The 12265-nt window shown below is 30.1% G+C and overlaps 1 protein-coding gene across 2 annotated transcripts; it reads left to right on the forward strand.

Moving 5' to 3' along the window:
• The first annotated feature begins 7465 nt into the window (after nucleotides 1-7465).
• LOC104878836 (uncharacterized) lies at nucleotides 7466-11830 on the forward strand. 2 transcript variants are annotated; one of them, XM_010649681.3, is made up of 10 exons: nucleotides 7466-7730; nucleotides 8516-8580; nucleotides 8663-8724; nucleotides 8823-10112; nucleotides 10211-10295; nucleotides 10393-10512; nucleotides 10615-10743; nucleotides 10841-10939; nucleotides 11022-11224; nucleotides 11313-11830. In XM_010649681.3, the coding sequence occupies exons 1-10, from the start codon at nucleotides 7598-7600 to the stop codon at nucleotides 11548-11550; spliced, it is 2424 nt and encodes an 807-aa protein (XP_010647983.1). In that variant the 5' UTR covers nucleotides 7466-7597; the 3' UTR covers nucleotides 11551-11830. The 2 variants fall into 2 exon arrangements, with proteins under 2 accessions (XP_010647983.1, XP_059591954.1); XM_059735971.1 differs by having other exon boundaries at nucleotides 10220-10295.
• Nucleotides 11831-12265: the final 435 nt, after the last annotated feature.

A 12265-nucleotide genomic window follows, 5' to 3' on the forward strand; every position in this document is an offset into this window, starting at 1 on the left:
AAATAATTATAAAATATAAATATTTTAAAAATAATTTAAATTTCATATACTCATCAGTCAAATATAATAGTAAAATAGTCAAACACTTATCGACTAAAAGTAATATCTAAGATAGTGAAAAGTAGTATATTTGAGTAAAATATGTATAAATCAAAATATGCTTAAAATGCTAATTTTTTTTATAACCATTTGAAATTTATATTTTATAAACTCGAATTTCTATTTTATAATTTTTTTTTTTTATATGAGTGTGTGGAATCACATTTTCCCTCATTATTATATTAAGGAAAACATGTTAATTATTTTGTGGTTCATCCATTAGAGAAAGATGTTAATAATACCAATGGCAGGCTTGTAGTATCTTAACATTTCTACATAAAATAATCCTCTAGATACCTAGGGTATGTTTGGAACTATTTTTAAAAATAATTTTTTTTTCCTAAAAAAATAAATGAACTGATTTTTAGACTTGAAATATGGTTGAGAAGTTTTTGTAACAAAAAACAATTTTTTTTGAAAACTTGCTCTTAGGCCTATTTGGTAACTTTTTTTTTTAAAAGCAGTTTTTGAAAACAATTTTTTAAAAGCAGTTTTTGAAAACAATTTTTTAAAAGTGTTCATGGATATTTTGTAAAATAAAAGTTTATTTAGAAATATAAAATAATATAGTTTTAATATTTTTAAATATATTTTAAAAATAATTTTTATGTCTAATTTTTTATTTTTAATCGTTTTGCATGTTTGTATAATTATTTTTTAATGCAATCACTATAAAACAAGTGAAAACAATATAAAACAACTAAAAGATGTTATCTAAAAATACTTTATTTTCTGTTATTAAAAACATAAAATATAAAATAGTTTTTTGTTATCAAACATATTTTTCTAATTTTTTATTTTGAATAACAGAATTGCTAAAGAGACCCTTAGTCTTTTTCAAGAACACATTTTAATTATTTTAGTTTATTTTCACTTTATTTTTATGAATTTTTTAAAAAATAATTATATAAATATAAAGAATGATTGAAAATAAAGTATTGCATATAAATTATTCTTAAAAAAATATTTGAAAATATATAAAAGACATTCATTATATTTCAAGTTCTCATACAAAACTTTACTTTAAAAATATTAAAGAACCATTAACAAAAACTATTCTCAAAAATTATTTTTTTAAGAATTGTTTTTAGAAACTATTGGAATTGGGTGGGTGCCCAAGTTGGGCTAACCTAACCCGATCCAATATGTTAGAGATATGGGGAAGCGGTTTCTGGGAGTTGGAACTATCAAAAACTACTCTGAAACCTCCCCATATATATATAAAATATATTTTCTCTCTAACTCTCACATTTCTTTTCTTAAAAAAAAAAAAACGACAAAGAGAACTTCAAAAAAGTTCTCTAAAGAGTAGGTAAAAGGTTTTTGTGTTATGAAACTAGATGGTTCCCAATTTGACTGTGGTTCTATTCAAGACCTAAGCTGAAGATTTGAACATTTTTGTTAAAAAGGTAAGCTGAAGTTTTTTTTAACAGAAACAAATTAAGACTTGTTTAGTAATTGTTCTAAAAAAATCCTTTTAAAGAAAAGTGTTCTAAAGTAAGTTGTTTTTTTTTCTTTTTGTGAATTATTTTTGAAAAAACACTTTAAAAGATGGAGAATATTTATAAAACGGTTGTATTCTAAGTATACATAAATTTTATGGAAGATAAGTTAAGAAAACAACTTTTTATATTTGAGTTTTTTTTATAAAAAAAATATTCCTAAAAATAGTTTGTAACTACTTTTAAAGAATATTTAAAAAAAAAAAACTATATATTTTTTTCTTAAAAATTTTCTAAAACATTAACAAATATGTCCCAACTTTCAATTTTAAATATATTTCCATCTCACAGGAGTAGGGTTAAAAATGAAGCAAATTAATATTTAAAAGTTTTTGGAGGACAAAAGGCCTTCACACCAGACATGTGAATGACAAATAAATTATGGAAAGAAAATAAGAAGAAATTCCTTCACGCCAAACACCCCCATTACAAAATCTTGGAGGTGAAGAATCCCATATAGCAACCCATACGTGTACAAGACGTTTAGTCCTTGTCAAGCATTTAATTCGAGAAAGATATATAGCAACCCTAACGGTCGACTTTAATGAGGTTTAAGTCATATAATTAATGATATATATCACCATAATCCATTTTAAGAGTGACAATGATTGGTTCCAATTACCAAGTGGCTTGGCCCAAAAAGTCATATCCCCATCATATTCCTTCCCATGAGAATCATAATTTTCTTTTTCCAATTTTTTTTTTTTGGTTTATTTTTCAAGAAAATTAGGTTTAATTAGTATTATTTCATTTTGTCAACTAGTTAATTTAGGGCTTGATTGAAAGTGATTATGCTAAAGGTACTTTTAACTAAGGTTAATTGGGAATGATTCAAGTTAAATGGCTTTTACTCTTATTGATAGTGGTTTTATCATAAATATTTTTTTTTTATAAAGAATTAATTAATAATTAAATATAAATTTTAAAAAGTATTTTTCATAAAAAAAATATTTAAAATTAATTAATACTTAATTTTTGGGAATATGTTATAAAAAATTATTTGTGGGATAACCATGATAATCCAAAAATCACTTTAATTGGTTATCTAATTTTTTTAAAAAAAAAATTAGCAAATATTTCACTTTTGTTAAAAAAAAAAAAAAAAAAAGGCTTGAAATATTATAAAATCCTTTGGGTTCTTCATGTTTAAATATAAGAAACAAAAAAAAACAAAATTAATTTTTAATAATATTTTTACAAGTTTACATAATGAAAAAAAATATTGTTTTTTGAATAAACAAATATCCTAATCAAAGGGATATTTTAAAATTTTAAAGTGATTTTTTTTATAAAAAAAATTTGGTAATACTAATACCTAATTTTTATTATTATTATTATTATAAAATTAAATTAAATTAAAAATAAATAAATAAAAAGATCACTTTTAGATATCATAGGGCTCTTCTTACTTTCCTAACATCACTTCCAAGTGGGGAAACAAAAAAGTTAGTAGAAGTTTGAGGAAACAAATGAAATTTGATTTTTGTCGAAGATGTTTATTTTAGAAAATTATTTTAATAAAATGTTTAATTACATATTAATATTTTCAAGACCATGATGAATTTATTATAAAATCATTTATTTACATCATAATATACAAAGTTAACAAATCTTAATAAATACAATAAGATTATAGTTAAAAAAAACTATTAAGGGTAGGTCTAAATCTAGTCCAAAACGAACTCATGTAAGGGAGTTATTAAAATCATTGAATTTGGAATATGGTAAAGTAGTTTCTGGATGGGGAACTACTCCTTTAATGGATGTCGCAATAACTCTATTTGCAGTATTCCTATCTATTCTTTTAGGGATTTATAATTCTTCTGCTTTATTGGACATAATTTCATTGAAGTAGCTCCACAAAAACCACAAAGCCCTAACTTTTCAATACAAAGTGAATCGACTCGGATTTCTAGCCTATTCTATGTTGGTAATTTGATCGCAAAATTTCTTTGTTTCTATGTTCTTGGGGAATATGAGCGTGTGAAATTAGTTTAATAAAGTGTTTGGTTATATATTAATACTGATTGTGTTCTAAGTCTCAAACCGCTTTGAGTACTTTCTATAAAATTCTTTCCCAAAAGAATTTTATTTTCATTTTGGATAGCCAAAAAAATTTAAAATTTAAAATTTATGAAAAAAAATTCCCTCCAAGTATCTAAAACTAAACTTTATTAAAAGTCAAAGATTAATTAATTTTGGTATGAATGTTAGTTTTGATAATTATATTAAGAGGAAAGTGGGTGGATGATGATGATATTATTGTTATGGACCTTATGGTACATATATAAATAATTTAACATCACCTTATATTGGGAATCAAATATGCAATTGATTTCCATCTCTATTTTGGTCTATCTCATTCACATGTTAAAATATTGTCCAATTTTTCCAAAATTGGATTTATGTTAGAAATTAAATTAATGGATGATATGGAAAATTTTCCCTTTTTGGTTTATTTTCTTTTAAAATATTTATTAATTTAAATAAAGATCATTTTTCTACTTACCCTCATCCATGATATCTTAATCATCCATCATATAGTTTAGGTTTTTTAGATTTTTTTTTTTAACTTCTATTTGGTAATGTAAGAGTAGCAATAAAAGAAAATACTTATATCAACATGACAAGATAATCCCATATTTTAAAAAATAATCTTTATTTATTAAAAAATATAATTTGATATTTTTACCTTTATCCCTTTTTTTTTTTAATATTTGAATGTGACATGAGATAAATAGATTGATGGAGGATATTTTTGTAAATATAAATGTTATATGAAGGTTATTCTTGGAACAAATTATATACTTTTTAATCCAAAAACTTAAATAAAATTAGCCATCAAATTATATTGGTTTGACTAGCACCTATATTTAGAATGTGTTTGATAGTAATTCTAAAAAATGTAAATAGAGTGTGTTTTATAGAATTTGTACTTGAAATGTTTTTAGTAGAAGTATTTTCTCTAGAAGTGGTTTTATGAGAATTATCTATCAAATATTTCTCTAAAAAACACTACAAGTGATGATTTTTCAACATTATAAGTGATTTTTCAACCGTACAAGTAATTTTTCAAAATTTTAAAAGTGTTTTGAAATTTTGCTAAATACATCTTTTTTTCTTTTTTAAAAATCTTTTTAAGCTAAAAACACCTTCTAAAATCACTGCCAAACGGACTTCAATAATTGTAATTTTTATCCTTTTTAACACTTAAAATTTTTTATCTTTCAAGTGTTATAAAAGGTAGAAACGTTTCCTATAATCATTACCAAACATGCTCTTAGAGCCCGTTTGATAGTGATTTTAGGAAGTAATTTTAATATTTTTAATACTTGAAAATTTTCATCATTCGAGTGTTAGAAATGTTATAAACACTTTCTAAAATCACTCTCAAACGCACTCTTACTCTCTCTACTTTAAAAATTATTATCACAAGAAAATTTGAATCTCAAGAAGCCATTTAAGACCCCAAGCTCAACAAATTTGGATCAGCCTCCAAGATAATTTGGGCTTAATCAAAGTATTACAAAATTATGGGCCAGCCCAACTTCATATACTTTTGTTGGTCTATGAAACAATAAGTACAGGACCTTATCTAGTTTCAAAATAAAATAATATATGGTTGGGCCAGGCCCATCCTATATAAAAACATTTGAGGTTAAACTGCAACCTTTACACAAAATATTACAATTTGATTGCATTGGCCCAACCCAACTACAGCTTGTGGTGAGAATGGGCCATCAATTTTAACAATTGGGTTGGACTAGAGTGGAGTTTTTTCCAACTCAAAACTCGGGTTGAGATTGGGTTAAGTATACGGGCATGGGCAATCAATTTTAATAATCACGGTGGATTTGTCCAATTCTAATTGTATGATTTATATTATTATATATATAAGTATTTTACATATTTATTTTAAAATATTTTTAAAAGAAAATGTTATATTGTTTTCTTTTTTTTCTTTTTTTCTTTTTTTAATTTTGGTACAAATGTAGAGGAAATTAAGAAAATTATGCTAAGGCATGCCACTTTGGAACTAATAAAAAAAACGCTTTGACAAATCCTTTTTTTTTTTTTTCTTATAAATGACAGTTCATGTCGAAGGATCAAGTTCATGTCATGTTTGCTAAATAAGTAAAAATGAATAATAACATCAACAATCTTATCATTTAAGTTTTTGGATCAAATTTACTTATTTTAAACATTAATAAATCAATCTATGCAAATAATATAATTGCAATCTAAATCAATCAATGCAATAAATCAATATTTTGTTTATCATGATGCAAAAAAAATTAAAAAAAATGCGACAACTAAGTAAAAAATTTGTACAAAAGAAATATATGTGGACATAAAAAAATTGAAGAGCTTAAATCATCCTCTAATTGATAGTCAAATTTGATAATTAAATATTTGCTATTTTTTATTAGAATTTTCTATTTTATGCAATTATTAATTGGGTTTTTATTTTATTTTATCTTTTTTTTTTTGTGAAAATAGGTTGAACTATAGCAAGGTACTCATTGACTTGAAGGGAACAAGGACCTGTTCCTCCAAAAAAAGATAATGAAAAATCGATTAGTCTAGAAGTAGCATATTTTAGTGTAATTAGTGCATTGATGTATTTAAAAAATTATATAAGATCAAATATATAATTTTCTATGAATTTATTTGAAATATATAGTTATGCACCAACTTAAAGACATTAAATTCTAAGGAAAGGAGTAACCCTTTATTATTGGCTCATCTTCTAAGTTGTCACCTTCCTAAATCGATTTTATTGAAGCATACCATGGTAGACGCTTCTTCAATTCATGAAGTAAGAAACAAGTCGGAAATGTGTGGTTGACATTAGTAATCTAATATATTCAAAAATCATGTGCACTTTCTTCCATTAAAGACAATTCGACAATGCTACATGAAGATAATATTGCATGCTTTCATAGATTAAAAAATGATGTATTAAGAGTGATGAAATTAAGCATATATCCGTAAGTTTATTTACACTTATAAGCTCTACAAGAGTGGTGAAATTGTTGTTCAAAGAGTCATATCAAGTGACAATTTAGCAAATCTATTCACAAAGGCATTACCAACTATAACACTTAAAGTAACTCATATAACGTTGGAATACGTCGACTTAAAGATCTTCATGTTGAGCTATTAGAGATAATATAATTATATGAACATGAAGAGGAGCAAATTGTACTCTTTTTCCCTTCATTCATGTTTTGTTTCATTGGGTTTTATTGATAAGATTTTTAACGATACGGTTATAATAGTTTAAAATAATATTGTACTTTTTTTATTCATTAAGGTTTTTCCTAATAAGGTTTTAACGAGACATATACTTATGATCATCCAAAATGTTTTTAACTTAATTTTTATATTTAAAAATATATTTTAAAAATAATTTTTAAATTTAGTGTTTTATTTTTAATTATTTGATATATTTGTATAATTATTTTTTAAAACAACTATAAGAAAACAAATGAAAAGATTTAAAAATATTTTCTAAAAATACCCTATTTTCTGTTCTTAAGAAGAAAAAATAGAAAATAATTTTTAGTTGCTAAACATGTTATGTTTTTTATTACGAAGAATACAAAACTGTTCAAACAAAGCCTAAGAATCTCTTATGTCTAACGGCATAAAAGTTGCCAGTGGGGGGCCGGGGGCTAGCCGAAATCAGACAAGAGAGATCCTAGGCCCAATGTACAAACCACTACAAGACCCAAAAATTTCGGTTTCCGGCCCAAAAAGAATCCGTGAAATTCCGAAACTACCCCTCGACTACCGTTGATCTGACCAGAATGTCTGAAGAGAGAGAAAGAAGGGGAGAGAGAGCCTTTTTCCCAACGGCTACTTGCAGAGAAGTGAGACGTTTAAAAAAAAACATAAACTACTCTCCTCGAAACTCACCCCCAAAATCGCCATTGCCTCTGGTTCTCTCCTTCTTCCAAACCCTAGCTCCCTCTCTTCTTTCTCTCTCTACAATGGAGGAACGCCAATCGCAGGCAGCATCGGAAGAAGAATTCTACGAGAAGATCGAGGCCCCCAAGTTCGTGGACTTCACAAAGCCCGATCTACCCCGCCCCGACGACCGTTACTGGTTCTGCTTGCGCGTCGGTCAGTTTTTCCTTCTCCATTTTTTGGTTTTGCTTCGTTTCTTTTCGATTCGGGTTGTGATGTGATGTTTGCTTTTCTTGGTTGATTGTTGATTTTTGTTCAGAATTTGGTGCTGTGGTACTGTGTTTAATTTTGATTTTCGAGGTTGCTGGTTTCTATTCTACATTCGGATTCAGTTTCGTTTCTTTTCAATTTGGATTTCTTCATTATTTTTTTTGGTTTTTACTGATTTGTTTACACAAATCCGCAAATCCGGACGTTTTGTTAGATGTGTTGTCCGCTCTGATGTTTGCGTTGTTTGATAGCTCTGATTTAGAAGAACTGTTTGTTAGGTGGGAAAAGAAAAACTTTCAGATTTTAGTTGGTCTGGTAACTTTAGGAAGATAGACTAAGGCAAAAGGAAAAAGGGAAATAAGGTAGAAAATGTGACGGCTCGGTGTTTTCTAAAATCGTTTCCAGTGTATAATTCATGGAAATATTTCTGAAATTTTTTGCCTTTGCTTTATTAGTTACTCAAGTAATGGAAATTTGAGATCTCAATTTGAATTTCTTCGTTTTGTTGTTCTTGGTTTCATATGAATGCTTCAACTGAAGAACATGGCTTTTCCCATAGGATATTATCCTCTGTATATACAGTATGTGTTAATCGGCTCTCTGTGTTTGTCCAAAGTCCACAATGTCTTCTTGTAGTTAGATTATCTGTCTGATTTTTGTTTCAGTGGCTTGCATTACCTAATTTTGTTTAAATGAGCTTAATTCAATTACATCTCGGCTGATTGTTACAGGGTGTGACCAGAAGCATGAAGAAGAAATGGACCATGAAGCAATTTACAAAGATTTTGTTCTCCGGGTTAGTTATAAGTTCACTTTCTTATTTCATTTGACCTTGCAAGAAGATCAATTTCAGGCAATGAAACTGTTGAATCATACAGGTCATGGCAGCCAGGAGTCCCAATGTGAGATTACGGAAAATGCTGAACAGAAAAGCTCCAAGGTATATAAAAATCTTTAAAATAATCTTCTCCCAGTGTTAATTTTAGTATTGATGCAAATGGGTTTTCAATAACTCAGTTTATTTGTCTGATCTTCTAGTACAACTATGAAGTGCCCTCTTTCAGCTCCAGCAAAGCCTTCGAAGTCTAGATTGTCGAGGTTAGCCGTGATTTCTTCATTTTCTCAAAAGATAACTGAGGCCAAGGTGAAAGGCTCAACCCCAAAACCAGAGGTAAAGCAATCTTCTGTTGTGGTCAAGGCCTTGACTACACCAAGGAACAAGAAGTACCCCCAAAATCGAAACTCATTTCGAAGTGTTAGGAACCCAAAAGCAACAACCATTGCTGTTCCAAAGAATAGAGTGGTAGCGAAGGCTCTGGTCTTTCACTCTCCAAAGAAGCCTAGACAGAAGAAAACTTCATTAGAGTTGCATACTCCTGTAAGCAAGATTTGTCAAGGGATGAAGCAGCTTGAGATAACCAGCCAAAGGAAGCGTGTGTTAGGGTATTCTGTCAAATCATCAAGGGACATTGAACGTGATCCAAACAAACAATTGCCTTCAGATACTTCAAGAAGAAAATTTGGCACTCGAAAGGTCAAGAGTCGGGTTTATGATTCATTGCGTTTGCAAAACTGCAAGGGCAGAGAAGACAAATCTTCAAGATGCCCAAAGAGCAAAAGCAAGGTAGAAGACTTGCAGAAATGTAAAGGTTCTTTGCCTCATGAAGGGGTTGAAAATGATTCTAGTGACATGGAGATTGATGAGAAACCAAGGGACAACTCTATTGATGGGAGCTCATTATCATGCACTTCTAAGAGTTATGAAAATGGACATGAAAAGGAGCCATCACAGATTGCGCATTCGGATGTAGCATTATCAGACACCTCCAAGGGTGACATGAACTCAAATTCAGAAGAAAACAATTTCTCAGAATTCCAAACTCTAAGTGAAGAGGGCACCAAGAGCAGTGGAGGAAGTGATGTTGATGTGAAAACAGAATCAAGCTCCCTATCAGATTCTGAAGACAGGGTTTCAGAACAAAAGAACATGCGCCAATTCCAAACTCAAACTGGAGAGGGAAATGAGAGTAGTGGGGGAAGTGAACATGAAGAGAAAAAAAAATCAAGTTCAAGGAAGAGGAGATTTTTGGAAGATCATCCCCCTAAAAATCAAATTTCAGAAGAAGCAGGGCACCACAATGAAGACAAGGAGAGCAATGACAACGAAAATGCTTTAACTTCTGATTCAGAAGAGGCAGGACACAACAATGAAGTTAAGGAGGAGAGTGATGAAAAGGAAAATGTTTCAGCCTCTAATGATAAAGAAAACAACAGTGAAGCAATGGAGAATGATGACAAAGAAAATGTTTCAGCGTCTGATGATAACAGGTAGTTAACTAACTAGTTTACCTTCATACATTGTTTTCATTTAGGATGCTCTTATTAACTCAAGACTTCATTACCTTCAATGACGATTTATGCTGAAGTCATCACAGAAAATTGAAGAGTAATAAGGATCATTGCGAAAGGAAACTTCTTGGCAGGCATGGGGTTGGTGGAACCATGAAGAAGGTGACTTCTTTAATGGAAGATCTTATTTGTTATCACCATGTCTGGATTTGTCTTCATCAAAATGTCTGATTTCCATGATAATTTGAAAATTGTGCAGGTAACTCAACTGCTGGATAGGACTTGTAAAGAAAGCTTTAATCCAGCAGCTGCTGGTACTCAAAGTGTGAAGTGCAAACCAAAGCCAACGAACCCCAAACCTTTCAGGCTAAGAACAGATGTAAAAAATTAAGATCATTCTCTTGAGTTAATTTTCTATGAGGTTTGCTTGTTTATTTTTGTTATTTGGTGGGTCTGTCTCATAACATTTGGGTTGTTTTAGGAAAGAGGAATCCTAAAGGAAGCAAAATTGGAGAGGAGACTTCATGGTCTTGCACCTCTGAAGGAAATCACAGCAGTTTCAAGGTTTCCTAGTGTAAATTCACAGAGAAGGAACGGAGTTGATATCCAAGTGAGATTTTTTCTAAGGATTTTTTTTATTTAACATATAATATTTTCTTACCAAGAATGACTAGAATGATTAGTTTGTTTTTGTCTCTGATTTTCAGAGAAACGAAAAGTGCCCTGGACAAGAAGCTAGATGCAGAAGTAACACACATGACAAAGGCAGTGAAAAAGAACCAGAGAAAATAACTCAAAACCAGCCTGTAAGTGTCTAAGCACATTGTTTACGTAGAGATTTGGTTGAAAACTTCATATAATTGTATTATTTTCTGTCTGGAGCAACAGACCAAAACTGCATGCAAGAATTCAAAAGGAAAAGTGGAACCAAGAATAGATACAGTAACCCCACAAAGACAGACTGTTTTCAAATGCCCAGAACCCTACCTCATGACTCCACCACTGAAAAGTGACAAAGAAGATGCACCTCAAAGCAGCTCAAGGAAGACCAAATCATCATTGCTGCAGAAAAAGCTCGTCAGGCCTCAGGGGTGAGTTTTATCATATGTTTCCCAAATATGATAAATCCTATATTTGTGACGTGATCCAAGGAGTAATTCAGTTTGCCCACTTGTTTAGGATTGCTTCAAGTAGTCTCATGAAAACTGTTCAACTTGGTGTGATTAAGGAGACATCATCAACGATCTCAGCCCCCAAGGAAGCCAGAAAGCCATGGGAGAGAAGTGTCATCTCAGCAACCAAAGCTCCCTCTGCTACCAGGTCTTCTTCACGTGGAAGAAGACCTACAACCATTCCAAAGGAGCCAAACTTTCATAGCATTCATACACCAAAGAGCTGCACAAGGAAATTGGCTTAGGTGATTTTGCCATCATGGAAACGATTCTGTTGGATGTATGATATCTGCTTTTTGTTCAATTGTTTCATTGAATTATATTTGCTTGCTCCAATTCAGCTTGCATCTCCCTGCCTGTCTTATTTTTAAAAAAACTAATTTGTTGTTGAGCTTTGGCCAAAATTTCAAGTTTTGTACTTGCTTTACCAAGTCTATGTAAGTTGTGTAACCTTTTCTGTACTAGAATCTTTTCATATTTTTTCACAAGAGAGGCAATAATACATTTGATCAGTTTTTCCCTTTATCTATCAATTAATGATTTTTTTCCCCTTTATGGAATATACTACAAATGTCTTTGAGGTCTCTTTTCACTTCTTGGCATTTAAAGGGAGTTTTTGTTGATGCTTTGCGAAGAAATTGACATAGCTATAAACCTTAGATAAGCTTGATCGAATAGGCCTGTGATGATAAAGGAATTAGGAGTAGAATTATAGTTTTGTTAAACATACAGGCCAATGCTCCTGTGATAGGGGTGTGTTGGGGAGCAAATTGACAGAGCTGATGTTGTTTGCCATTGGAGATGAGTAAGATGGAGATGAATAGGAAACTAGTCTAAAAAGTGACTTTGATCCCATGTAGCTCCCTTTAGGTAAACTCCCCTGCAATGTAAAGGTAGAAACAAAACATATAAGAGAGATTATAGGAGAGTTGCCTATCCCAACTACATCATGATAGCCTA

The sequence above is a fragment of the Vitis vinifera genome, chromosome 3 (assembly GCF_030704535.1).
Source record: "Vitis vinifera cultivar Pinot Noir 40024 chromosome 3, ASM3070453v1".
Classification (NCBI taxonomy): domain Eukaryota; kingdom Viridiplantae; phylum Streptophyta; class Magnoliopsida; order Vitales; family Vitaceae; genus Vitis; species Vitis vinifera.

What these genes read in the sequence shown, in the direction of transcription:
- LOC104878836 (XM_010649681.3), top strand. Translation starts at nt 7,598, where the DNA reads ATGGAGGAACGCCAATCGCAGGCAGCATCGGAAGAAGAATTCTACGAG. An exon ending in ACAAAGATTTTGTTCTCCGG is followed by an intron (nt 8,581 to 8,662) that starts GTTAGTTATAAG and finishes TGAATCATACAG; the next exon opens with GTCATGGCAGCCAGGAGTCC. An exon ending in AAGCTCGTCAGGCCTCAGGG is followed by an intron (nt 11,225 to 11,312) that starts GTGAGTTTTATC and finishes CCACTTGTTTAG; the next exon opens with GATTGCTTCAAGTAGTCTCA.